Source organism: Filicampus tigris, chromosome 11 (genome assembly GCF_054856515.1).
Source record: "Filicampus tigris isolate MCC_2025a chromosome 11, RoL_Ftig_1.0, whole genome shotgun sequence".
Classification (NCBI taxonomy): domain Eukaryota; kingdom Metazoa; phylum Chordata; class Actinopteri; order Syngnathiformes; family Syngnathidae; genus Filicampus; species Filicampus tigris.
This window is the reverse complement of record NC_141227.1, coordinates 1,830,982-1,844,798: the sequence shown is the minus strand read 5'-3', so window position 1 is coordinate 1,844,798 and position 13,817 is coordinate 1,830,982. Positions and strand designations below refer to the sequence as shown.

The window sequence follows — 13,817 nt, the reverse complement described above, 5'->3', positions numbered from 1 at the left end:
TTGAGTACCCTGTAGTCTCATACGAAAAGTCAGTATCTCCATCATACGGATTTCCTCCACGATTGCCATCCATTGATCCTGGTCAGGTGGTTCTACATTACACCATTTTCTAGTTATATCTTTTTTACATGCCACTAATAATATTTTCACTAGATATTTATCCCCGTCATATATCATTCCTTTGCCAAAGTCATCCATGTATAAGATTTTACGGTCAAAAGGGACATTATACCTTAAATTCTTTGCAGTATGACATTTCCAGAAGATATGTGCATGATCTGCATTCAATTCACCACGATTCCTCCAACAGTTAAGATTCATTTTTGAATACCTGTTCTTAATTTTGGGGGTTACAAAAAACCTTATCAAATTTTTCCATGCGAACTCTCTCCATGATTGTGAGCTTGTGGTCGGCTGAGGTGCCCTCCACATCCTACACCATTGTTGCTCTGTGATTTCTATTCCAAGTTCAGATTCCCATTCCGTCTTTACATAATTAGTTGAATTCTTATTTGCCATCAATGCTTTGTATAGTGCAGAAATAATTCAGAAAGAGTTGCTCTTATAAGATTTGAGTAAAAGTTGCGTTACACCCCATATTTCATGAGAGAGATCAAGTCTGATCTTCTTCATATAATAATCCCTTGCTTGTAAATATCTATAGAAGTCATGATTGTCCAGAACACCTTCTTCCTTCATGTCTGGGAAACTTTTCATTTCCCCTCTGTCCAATAGGTGCATCAAGCTGTTATTCCCTTACATATCCACCGTTCAAATTCCCTGTCATATTCGTTCTGTTTAAAAGTTTTATCATATGCCACCCACTTCAACAGCTTTATGTCCTCAATTTTATGTTTCTGTGTAACTGTAAACCACAACTCCAGAGTGAATAAAGTAACGGGATCTAGTTTTTCCGGCACCTTATCATATATAACTATCTGCAACCAAACTCTGAATCGAGTAACCCTCAAACTCTCTTTCGATACCATTGACATTTAGCAGCATATTCTGTATTACACCAGCATATTATATATCTGAATTGGGCAGCGAGGAAGTACTCCTTTAAATTTGGGAGACCCACACCTCCTTGTACTTTTGGTAATTGTAAAGGCAACCCTGTAATATATCTAACTCTTGGGTGTTTTCCACTCCATATGAATCAAGATATTGCCCTATCCCAATGTATAAACTGTGTTTGTGGGACCTCAACTGGTAAGGATTGGAACATGTAGAGAAGCCTAGGTAGTATATTCATTCTGATCACCTCAACTCGTGAGCTAAAGTCCATTGTTAAAGTAGACCATCTGTCTATGTACTTTTGAATTTCCCGATTGATAACATCATAATTTACTTTGTACAAATCAGTTCGTTTTTTGGTGATGTGGACCCCTAAATATCGAAATGCATCTTGGTTTAGGGCTGCACGATGTTGGAAAAAAATGACATTGCGATTTTTTTTTTTTTGGTGGGGGGGGGTGATATATTGCAATATATATTGCGATGTTAAAAATAGAATTTTCACCAGATGACTTGAATAGATTTGTTTGGGAATAATTTGGTTAACTCACCATGACATCATTGTATTCATATACGGTAATATCGATTAATCCAGACTAAGGGGGTTCATCTGTGAATGATGATTGATGTATATAAAAGGGATCACAGAGTATGTAACATAATAAATTATTTAACATTGTATTTCACACTTCAATGTAAACAGCAGCAAAATATTAAACATATTTTAAACAAAACATTTTCTAAAAGTCGGTGCACTAGACCCTTGAGTCATTTAAAAAAATAGAAGAAAATAAAAAACCTCTAAAGCAGCAGCAGAGTTATAAACACCTTTAAACTAAACTATAAAATATTAAAAAATTAAAAAGCAGGTGTACTAGCTTATAAAAAATATAACATTAAGTTAAAAAAAAAACCTTGGTGAAACAGCAGCAAAGTTGTAAACAAATTAGAACAAAAATATTAAAACTTAAAGAGCAGGTGCATTAATCCCCTGAGTTGTTCACAAAAATATAACAATAACTAAAACGGTCTGTAAAACATATTGCGTCCGTGATTTGTCGGTGCTGTTTGGACTTCTTATCATAAGGAGTTATGCTGGCGAAGGCGTCTGTAATTGATTTTGAGTCGATGAAGTTTCACCTCGGGTCTCATTTCTTAGTTTGAACTGCTCTACAGGGGCTTGTGATGGCGATTGCAGGAACAACGGCGAGGCACTGTTGGCAAAGGATGTTTTGTTGTTCTGAATCTTCCTTTTTGTAGCCGAAATACTTTCATATTTTGGATGTTGACTTTCTTTTGGGGACTAAATCCACTGCCGCTTTTGCCGCTGTCGTCTCCTCCATGAGTTCACGCCAGACAGCAGTCGCTGTGAGAGTGGAGGGGGAGGGGCCGGTGACTGATTGGCAGGAAGGAGGGGGTGAACCAGACAGGCTGTGTAGCACAGAGTAGCTTGCTGCTATTTTGAAGCAAAACAAAAGTTTGCGTGTTCTAAGAAAAAAACAAAAAGTTAAAACATCGCGTCCTACGAAGTGACTATTGCGCATGCGCACATCGCAATCGTGATGTTCAAAAGACACATCGTGCAGGCCTATCTTGTTTCCAGTTGAATTGATATGTTTCTTTTATGAACCTCGATGGAGTGTAATATATCTTCAGTACCTGTGTTTTTTAAATATTAACCTTATATCCTGATATATGACCATTTGTTTCAAATAGATTCACTAGTGCGGGTAAAGAGTTCCCTGGTTGTCTGAGGTACGCAATAACATCATCGGCATAAAGTCCAATCTATGTTGTTCATTGTTACTCCTATAATTTCTTCACTCTGTCATACTTCTTGCGCTAATGGCTCTATAAAAAGGGCAAACAAAGTGGGTGAGAGACGGCAACCCTGTCTAGTTGACCTTTGTAAATGTATTCTCTGTCAGGTTGCCATTAATTTTAATTCTGGCTTTGGGTTGATGGTATAATGACCTAACACATTGCACAGACTTACTATTGAAGCCAAATCTTTCCAATACCTCAAATAAAAAAATCCAATTTACTGAGTCAAAGGCCTTTTCCGCATCTACACTTACTAATAAGGTCTCCTGTTTATCCTTTGAGCTTGGTTTACTAAATGTAGTGTCCTTCTAATGTTATGTTGTGCTTGTCGTTTTTTATAAATCCTGTCTGGTCCTCGTCTATTAAGTCTGTTACAAATTTGTTTAGTCTTTCCGAGATAATAGATGTATACATTTTATAATCTGCATTCAGTAATGAGATGAGACGTATTCTTTATTTTTTCCAGGTTTTGGTATTATAGAAATTATTGCTTCCCATGATGGAGGTATTTTATTTTCCTTATGCGTCCAATTGAATGATGTCACAAGTAAAGTGTTAATTATTTGCTAAATGCTTTATACCATTCTGCACTTTATCCATCACTCTCGGGGCTTTTTCTATTCTTCAATTTCTTAATAGCATCCGACACCTCTTTTTCTGTAATTTATTTTGGGATGCACCAATCGAAGGCAAGTCTACTGTCTTGAAAAATTCCTCCATCACACCTCTCACAATCACCTTCATGGCATCCCACAGTATCGTTAGGTCCACCTCACCATTGTCATTTCCTGTCACATATGTGTCAATGTCTTTTCTAATCGCTAACTTCCTCTGTTCAGTATTGAATAAGCTTATGTTCAATCTCCATACTGTATTTCGCTTCCTCTTGTTCAAGACCTATTTTCAAAGTCAATGGATTGTATGTGGTCTGATACTACTGCCGCACCGATATTACGCTCCTCAACAAGTTGGCAGTTGCCTACATTCATGAAAAAAGAATCTATCCTTGAATACACTATATGAGCAGCTGAAAAATGAGTATAATTCCCTCTCTAGTGGGTGCATATGTCTCCACACATCCATCAGTCCCATCTCTTCCAATGACATATTAATATAGTGTGCCATTTTTTTCCTATTTCTGTTTAGACTTGTAGTATCACTTCTAGGGCACAAAGTTACATTTATATCTCCTCCTATATAATTTGTGCTTTTTCTTTTTTCAGTTTTGTCATAACCTTCCCTCTCTTTGCTGGCGTACTCAAGCCATTTACATTTAGCGATATTATCTTCATACCATCCATTATCCAATATTTACTTTTTGTTTAATCCTCAAATGTGCTCCCCAACTGGGATGAACTATATAACAATGTAAACATAACATCACCTGAAAAGAAAAAATCAAAAACATAATCAGGGGGTGGGTCAAACCCTGGGGCTGTCTCCCAAATATCCCGGTCCCCGTAACACTACATGGAGAGGAAGTCCTCTGAGATGAGGGCCTCTGCCTAGACTCAACACTGTACTGTCCATTAGGTCTAAACATCCGCTTCCTAGACCACCCAATTAATCTCTCTCCCCCGAGTCGGTCGCATTTGCCTATTAATTTCATAACTTAACATTCAGTTACATAACATACCAAGAGTAAACAAATATGAAATGGACCTCTAGAGTCATTCCTTTCATCTCTGTTATTAGTATCAGAAATGAACAATTTACCTGACTTGTGATTTTCCCACCTTTGTACCTCCAATACTATGTCCAACGAGTTTTATTTTCTTCTGAATCGTTGTAGCTTGTCCTTCATTCGCTGCGCAGCTTCCACTCCTTCTTTCCCGCCACTCTGTTTCCTCCGCTCCTCCTTCCAAAGCCACATCCAAAATGTTGCTCCTTCGTGTTGTCTGTGTTCGTCCATCTTCGTCCGGGTCCGTCGTATCGTATCCTTTTCTTTCCAAGTCTCTCGCCGCCTCTTTAGCGTCCTCGTACGTTTTCACGCCGTCCGGCCAGTGTATCAGTATTTTGGCGAGCGGGGTCTGGAATCGATTTCCTTCCTGTTTCAATCTTCTCTTGATATTTGCATAAGTCTTTCGTTTCTGAAGGACTTCGGACGCATAATCATGGTCAGAGAAGACTTGTTTATTTCATATTTTCACCTTCTTTTTTTCTTTGCCACATACTTTTTGCAAGATCATTTCTTTGGTGTCATAAGTGAGAAAGTTGGCGACAATAGATCGTGGAGTCGCCCCCGGGCCAGGCTTTTTCGTAAGTGCTCAATGACAGCGCTGGATATGTAGTTCCATGTCCTTAGGCAATTCGAGTGAAGTTTTGAGCAGATGCTTCACATTAGATCTGAGTTTTTTTCCGTTTCCTCCGGGACCCCGTAAATACAGAGATCATTCCTCTGGGATCTGCCTTCTAAATCGGTTACTTTCTCTTGAAGCCGGCGCGAGTGCTCCAACATCTCCCACATTATAGTGCCAGAATCCGCCTGCCATTCCTCCAGTTCAGCAATAACGTGCCTGTGCTGCTTCCATGATAGCCGCTTGGCCCTGTAGCTCTTTCCTGTTTTCGGACCTTTTGCGATCCATTTCTTCTCGCATTGCGTTGATCTCCTTCTTCATCTCAACTCGGAATGTGGCCAAGTCTTCACGGAATGCCCTTCTAAGTTCTTTTATTTCTTCTTTAATGGCGAAAAGCCCAGCTTTAAGTTCCTCAGTGAAGTTAGCCACTTCCGAGCCCTTGCTAGCGTCTGCTTTATCGCGCACGCCTCCAACTCCTTCCGTCTCCATTTCGTGTTTATCCTCTTCTTTGTTCTTGCTCTTTTGTTTCCTTGATACCTTGTTCATTTTAAGCCTTTTGGTTATGGAGTCATGTGCATTGAGTTTTCTCAACCGACTCGGAGGAGCTGGTCAACAGCACGTCCGCTCACTTTGCCATCTTGACCCCTCCTCCAAATTTCCAAATTTATCCAAATCTTTCAGGGCCTGTTTTTTTTTGGGGGGGGGGGTCATCCTGTATATATAAATGAATGAGCATTGAAAAATCTAAAGTTTCTACACCCAGTCCTGTTAACATACAATATCACCATAGAACCAGACCCGTCACCAGTGATGGGCCATAGGGGGCCGTGCCAGCCCACCAAATTGTGCCAAAAAACCACTTGAGGCTAGAGTCTCAGAAAAGTATTTTTTATTTTATTTTATTTTTTTATTTTGTGTTATCATTGTAGAAAAGGCAACAAAGTCTTAGTAGTAGTAGTGTTATTCTTTACTATGGTTACTAATTTGCATACTTTGTCTAACGTTCTTGTGTGAAAAACAAGTTCACGTGATTTAGGCATGTCCGGTGTCACATGTGGCTCGAGGATTGGAGACGGATGTGCAGCACTGGGGCTAGGCCAGCCTGTGCAGTGCGTGTTGATGACCAGTTCGTTGTATCATTCTTATTTACGTATGTGTAAGCATGTTGTTAGAACTGGCCATAATCTATGACACCAAAATATTTTGTTAAAGAGTGTTTTCGTGCAACGTTTTACATGTACCCATGGCACCGCGTAGTGATCGTTAAGTTCTTCTGATATTGCGAAGTCAGGAACCGGAAGTGGAACCAATTCAGTGTCACAATAAGAGCACCACAGGAAGTGCTGGTTAAATGTTGCTAGCTTAACCACACTTTGCTTAATATGGCTTGTTAAGTGTAAGTGTCTTAACCTATGTGGTGTACACACATTTATTTTATGTCTTTCTTTAGGAAAGCCACATAAACACATCCATATCCAAATACCCATAGCCCACAATAGTGTACCAATGTTGTATGAAGGTGGAAGTGAATTTGAGAAGCAGGAAAACTGGAGAAGCGCAAGGAAAGACAAACACTTATCCTGCGTATGGCCAACACACAGCTCATTTACCTGAATCAGTGAAAAAGTAGCAGAACTCCCCTACAATCATAGTCTCTATTTTTGGGTTAAGAAATGCTTGTTTTGAGTTGTTTATCACTCAGACATTCAAAATATTAAGAAAAAAAACAGCATTTTGTTTGCTTGATGGGAATCTAATGTGCAACAGCCTATCATGCCACAAAGTAGGCTTGAAGCGTATGTGTGTGTGTGCACTGTTGCAATCGAGCCACACATGCATACATACAGTTATTTATAGGGTAATAATAAGTGGGCTCCCCCGGTGCATTTCATGTGCCCCCCTAAAGACTGAGGTCATGCAATAGAACATCACGCATTTTCAGCATGTGTGTGTGTGCGCGTACGTGCGCGTTTGCGTGTGTGTGTGTATATATACCGTGGTAATAGGGTAGAGAGGATTCTGAATAGACAGTAGGAGGACCTTGTTGCCACTGTTGGGATTGTCAGCATTGGTTGGCCTGGTGATTCTCTTGGATGTGGAGTAATTAAAATATGCCTGTTGACCTAATAAAAAAAAAAATGGTGTAAAAGGCAATTAATGCATATCCGGGTTTCGTTTGCAGAGCTCTCCTCTGAATTTAAGATTTTACAGGACTTGTTTAATAAGTAAAGGCAAAGAGGGAGAAGTTGATTGACGGAAGCGCTAACGGAAGCGCATTTAAAATGATAAACGGACCGGCAAAAAAGGGTCAAGTGTACAGCTCTGTCGGTTGGTCCGTCCATCCGGGATGGAGGGATGGACCGTTACGCCTCCGGGACTGACTACCCAGCTCTGCTGACCGATAGGCGATTACTATTTGATCCGGCTGGACAAAAAGGCGGAGAGAAAGGTGGTGTAAGAGTACCCAGGCTGCAGACGGACGGCAATAAACGGAGCGGCAAATTTTAGTAAAATGCCCACGACTGCAAAAAAAGTAACACTAAAACAGCAGATGATTTTAGTGCCATGAAGTGAGTAACGGTGAAGCCAAGATGGACAGGGAGAGTGAGATAAACATTAAAGAGATCATTTTCAATAACAAGCTCAGCTTATGTATTTTTTTTAACTGGAAAATTATATTAGATTGCATTTTCAATTTTATGAAAATTTTTGGGGAAAAATCAAAACAAATCCATTGCAAAGGCGGACCTATGGGTGGGCCTGGGCCCACCCAGATTGACAGACTGCCCACCCAATGAGATTCATGAAAAAATATATATACTTTTAAATTTTAGTTGAATTATTAAATTATTTTTGAATTTGTGTTTTTAATTTCATTGAATATTAAGAATGGCATAATTGTGGTTGTCTAAGGAAGATCTGAACGTCATATTCAGTTGATCATTTTAATTGAAGATACGATGGAGGAGGATTGTGCTCAATGAGAGAAATATTCAGGCCCACCCTGATTTTTCCAGGCCCACCCATTAGCCACGTTCTGGCTCCGCCCCTGATCTAATGCCTTGAATACCGCCACCTGGAAATGAGCAATATGGCCTGGATGGACACCCCTGTTGTCGACGGTCAGAGGACAAGAAGTGGGTTTTTGTCCGTCCCTCTAACCGGGTCAAGTACAGACTTCCATGTTGTGTTGGGTTCTTTTAAAAAGCAAGACCACTGTTCTCTTCTGCGATACCACGGAGCCGCCTTTATTAACTGCCTGCACAACACTTTTCATGTGCGTTCCCTTCAGTAACATAGCACAGGCATAGTCTGCCCTCTAGTGGTTCAACATGTAATACCATGGATTACGCCAAAGAACTCCACTTCACTCACCTACGACTGACAGAAACACGCCCAGCCTGTCTTGCGTGTGTAATTCGGGATAAGGTATGTATTGGGTGTAGGAAAAAAGTGGATAGCAATTTTGGTTTGTTAACTAACTGTTAATTAACATTTACGACATAACTTATCCCTTGGCAAGCGAATGATGTCCTTGTCTGGGACATCTCAAGAGCGTAAAAATCTCTGCAACCGCCGCCGTATGAGTCAGAGATGGAAGTCTTTCGTTTCCTCCTAAAATAATGTGGCGTTATTTAGTAAGAATTTTTTTATTGTAAAATAACCAGAGCTGGGCACTTGACCATTTTTTGCCGGTCAGGCCGCGACCCTCCACCCTTGATTTGGGTACCCTTCCGGTACTGACTATGCTGAGATGAAATTTGGCCGCCTCGTGACCACGTCACACGCACGAGGGACGATTAGTGGGCCGGACTAAAATCCACTTCCGGCCATGCTTAGTCCAGCTATTTTTTAAATTTTGTCGGCCGCCGCCGACCCACCTCCAAATTGGGCATCCGGCCGGGCCGTTCCAGCCTAGGGATGGACTGCCCAGCTCGAAAATAACCCAATAAAAAATTAAATGTTATTGCATATTCCAGTAAGTATTCTCACCTACGGACCTTTGGAAAAAGGAAGTGCATTAAATGTTCTACTACTATATTACATTAACGATCGATCCCTTACAACGGAAGTTCCGGTATCCAGAACCCGGAACCATTAGCGAAGCCCGCAGTAGCGCAAACTCAAGCAGTCCCCGCTCTATACTACGGAAAATCTTTGACCGCTCCGCCATCATCGGATCAAACGGAAATTCCCTCACTCGGAAAAAAAAAGTATGCATTAAATTTTCTACTACTATATTACATTAACGATCAAGTCCTTACAACGGAAGTTCCGGTGCTGTGTCCGAAACCCATAGCGAAGCCTGCAGTAGCGCAAATTCAAGCAGTTTCCGCTCGATACTACGGACAAACTTTGCTCCGCCATCATCGGATCCAAAACGGCGACATGTATGTTACTTTTTTGGCATGTTTTACTGAAATTGCGAAAGACTTAAAATGCATTAATTTACATTTTCGTCTGTAGATCATGACATCCAAACGAAGAAGAACGTAATGACCGTGGAAGAGAGAGTGAAATGCATCCGATTAAGCGAAGCTGAACACAAAGTAAAAACCATCCAGGAGACACTTGGAGTCGGAAAAAACTCAAATCTACGAGACTTTGAAAAACAAGGAATCGAATCTGGCTCAGCACGATTCTGGCAGTTTGCCTGCTCAGAGGAAATTGTTTGCTGCTCGACCGACAAAGTACAGTGGCGTAAATGAACGTGTCCTTTTGCATGCACAAGAATCACCAGACATCAGTGATGATTAACGGGACAGTTACTTACAGTTACAAAACTGTATGATACACAAATATTTTCATACAGCAAAGAATGAAGCTAACACAACAACTCAAAATAGACTCATTTTTTCCTTAGTCTGAGAAAAATCAACCTTAAAATACAGTACAGTTTACTGTAGTTAAGTACAGTACTGTACTGCATTGGTGTTAATAGTATTTTTTTCAACAATATTTGGACCATGTTTGTTATACTGTATTGTATTTTGTTCATATACCTGTACTTGATAGTGCAGTTTTTATTTAATTGCATTATATTGCTTGTGTTGTTAACTTGTTACACATGTATTTTGTTAATATACTTGCACGTTCATACGGGACATGGACCTTAGTCGTTTCCCATATAAGGAAATTCCGTTATAAGGAAAGATTGGACAATGCAAATATGATTTGCTACTTACTGTATTTGATTTGATTGCTTGATTGATTGATAAGCCTTTATAATGCAATCTTAAATTCACGTGATGTCACCTGGTGGGCTCCGGCCTAATGACCAACGGCAGCTAAATGCTATCGTTAAACAGTTGTAAACAATTCAATCCAATCCCGATACTCCCAGTCGGTAAGTGGATGTGAATAGGAAATTAGCCAGCTAAGCTTGAAATAATGTTTATGAATCATAAAACCTCTGCCGTTTGCATCACTCCCACTGCATGTAGGATGCTTTTTTTTTTCGGGCGGCAGGGGGACGGACTGACGGAATGTAAGGACAGAAGCGCTTTAAAAGAATGAGGACAGACGGGGTTGGAGGACAATTATTTTTTTATGAATAAGGACAGAGGGACGATGATGGAAGGGTACCCGGGTCGCGGACGGAGGACGGACCAGCAAAATAAGGTAAAGTGCCCATACATACACACATCCATATCTATCTATCTATCTATCTATCTATCTATCTATCTATCTATCTATCTATCTATCTATCTATCTATCTATCTATCTATCTGTCTATCTGTCTGTCTGTCTGTTATCTATCTATCTATATTTTTTTATAGGAATCATAGTGTATCCCTTGTTGTAATTCTGAACCTCACTACAGTCTGTTTTTTAATGTCAAAGTACTGTTGCATTTTTGGGGGATCATACCTGCAATATATACAGGGGCCTTGGCTCCACTTGACACACAGCGGTCAGCACTCTCCACAGCAGAGAATTCCACCAGGGCCTGGCGCTTGAATGGCATCATCATGACATAACTAAAAACACAAAGTGTAAACATAGGACCAATTAGTGCGTTCTATTACCTCACATATAGATAAGTGGGAACAATCATGCTAAACAAATGAGTCCGTTGAATTGTTCAGGTACTGTATATTTTCAGACTAATGGATGTATTGTTTCCCATTTTCTATCCATTCATCCATTTTCTTTACTACTTATCCTCAAGTGTGCTGGAGCCAAAAAGTTTTATTTATTCTCAGTTACATGTCCACCAAAACTCATCACAAAATGCACATGTCACCGACTATAACAGAAAGCTTCGCCACACATGGAGGTAGTGGATCAGTTGCTCAAGCGTAGCAAATATAGGCAGCATTGTCATTGCCAAGGTTTTCAAAGTCCTGCTTGAGCATCATGCTAAAGAAGATGCTGAACAGGGATGGTGCCAGGACGCAACCTTGTTTTACGTGTTGACAGGGAAGGGTTCAGAGAGGTTGTTGCTCAACCTAACTTGACCATGATGGTCTTCGTGAAGCTGATGTTGTGAGTCGTGACATTTGCTTTTCCCTCTTATTTCGAAATACAGTAGTTGCAGTTCTTTTCCCTGTGCTGGTCTTTGTCTGTTTTATATTTCAGGACTAGGCGTGCTCCGATGTGCTGAGCTCCTCGCACAGCTATTCCCCATCAATCATCACACCCAGTTTTTAGGTTTCGGTCAGATTTCCACTCCTCACCAGAACATCTTGTCACTTCCCATGAACAGGTTGTGTAACGAGCAAATGAAGACGGCATGTTTGTAGGGAAAAGTGGGCGTGTCAGGTGTGTGCGTAGGTGTGTACATGTGTGAGAGAGTGCAACCTTCCTCCCCAGGTGTCCCTCGTCAAGGCGTGATGAGGACCGGGCCAGCCTGATTGGCCAACGGGAAGCGAGCGGGGGCCATAAATACGGTGCCATCGGAGGTGGAGAGAGAAGCAGACCCGCAGCAGGCGACCGGCAGAGGAAAGCACGCACATCTACCCACCAAAACATGGCAGCAAAGAAGCAGTGGCCCGCAAGCCTGCACGCACGTCGTTCGAGACCCCATAGAGGAGGGAGGAGCGACCCGCGGTGCCACGCACGCCGATGTTCGTGCAAGGTAGTGACGGGTCGATGAGGCGTCATGAAATGTGCTGACACAATGACACACAGTCTTGAACTGTGTTGATACTGTGTCACTCCATACTGACACCTGCTGGACTTTAATTACCCCTTCAATCAACCCACTTGACAGACTGAACTGCCACCTATTTGATGACCGAGTCGAGTGTATACAATAGCATTCATATTGTATTGTTCCATATATTTTAATAATGCGAACATGTATCATAATGTGAAAATGGGGATGCTTGTGGAATTTTTGTCATTACACATTTTTATTTAAAAAAAAAAAACATTTCTCCAACATTTGAAAATTAAGTGTGTTTTTTGCTCGCAATTTCTCCTGCAGTGGAGAACACACGCTCACACGGAACAGACGATGCTGCTGTACACAGGAACTCTTTTGCCAACAGGAAGAGGTTGGGATAGGTTTGCTGGTTCTTCCAATAAACTAATGGATCTCGAGTGCATCCAATGTTCCCCACTGCCAAATGTCTTTGGACTTCTGAAATAGAATCTGCAGTTGCACGTCTTTCACATCTCCTGACTTCATCGTCCAAATGCTGCCACAGGATATCTTAAAAAAAATAAATAAATGAAAATTTGACATTTTAGTACAATTTCCAACAAATAATAATGATGAATAACATGCCAGATGTGGTTGCAGAGGGCTGTGATGATGGTCCAGGCTGGGCCTCGTTTGTGTGCCTGATGACACGCACAATTTCAGACCGCAGTCTGGTTATGGCTTCTGTGCACCTCGAGGAACTGCGGAGGCCAAGTGAATCAGTTCTTGAACACTTCACTCTCCACAATACTGAGGGGCTGGATAAGGTTCAGCAGTGCCTCATCAAGCAACTGCTTCCTGGAAGCTTAAATGTTAAACATGAAGTGGAGAATAAATCAGTAATAATTACTGATTGACAATTATCAACAAAACAACTGTGAGGAAGAGAATGGCTGTATAGCTGAGCTTACAATGGGTGTATCAGGAACTCCATTCCCATGCTTGGCCCGATAGTACCTCTGTCACGTGAGGATCAGGATTTGGACCCATACGCAGACATGACACTGAAGTTGAAGAGGAAAAAAATCTTTATCAACAAAATACAAAGTAACAACAGAGGTCAGGACTGGAAGAGAGTTTGCATTCTCACTCAAAGATTTGACATACTGACAATGTGTCACTGAGTAACTCAAACTTTTAAACTGTAAGACTATCAGGCCTATATGACATAAAGGACAAAGCGTAAAGGCCCATAGCAACTGTATGTCACGTAAGAACCAGTCATAACAGCCTTAGCATCGATTGAGGAGGTGCTTTTTGTTGTGTCAGGCAGCTCTGAATGACAAATGCGACATTTCACTTGCAAAAAAAATGTGAATAGTAAACTAAGAGTTACCTTGGAATTCATTTAAATTAGAATGGAACAAGACAAGGCGGAAATCTGAGAGGAAGTGGGTGAAATAAGGAGATTGAAATACCTTATTCTCCAAAATGAGATCAAAATGATCCCATACGGCAGACCAACTTTTTTTTCCCCTGGGGCTGCTCCATAATGCACGACGTCCACAAAGGTCCGTAAGGTTTGGAAT

The 13,817-nt window shown here is 41.0% G+C and overlaps 1 protein-coding gene and 1 long non-coding RNA gene across 2 annotated transcripts in view; both read right to left on the bottom strand.

Annotated features, from left to right (window-relative positions):
* Positions 1-13,817, bottom strand: part of hnrnpll (heterogeneous nuclear ribonucleoprotein L like) — a 79,797-nt gene that overhangs the window by 46,047 nt on the left and 19,933 nt on the right. Inside the window, exons 3-4 of the mRNA XM_086044429.1 lie at positions 11,010-11,119; positions 7,134-7,261 (exon numbers count right to left, since the gene is read on the bottom strand). Of these exons, the coding sequence (XP_085900555.1) occupies positions 7,134-7,261; positions 11,010-11,119 (238 nt within the window). The remainder of the gene's footprint in view (positions 1-7,133; positions 7,262-11,009; positions 11,120-13,817) is intronic.
* LOC147139389 (uncharacterized) lies at positions 12,470-13,678 on the bottom strand. Its single transcript, XR_015088566.1, has 3 exons — positions 13,200-13,678; positions 12,874-13,093; positions 12,470-12,798 (listed from the first exon to the last, which is right to left on the bottom strand). It is a non-coding gene; the product is annotated as an uncharacterized LOC147139389 (long non-coding RNA).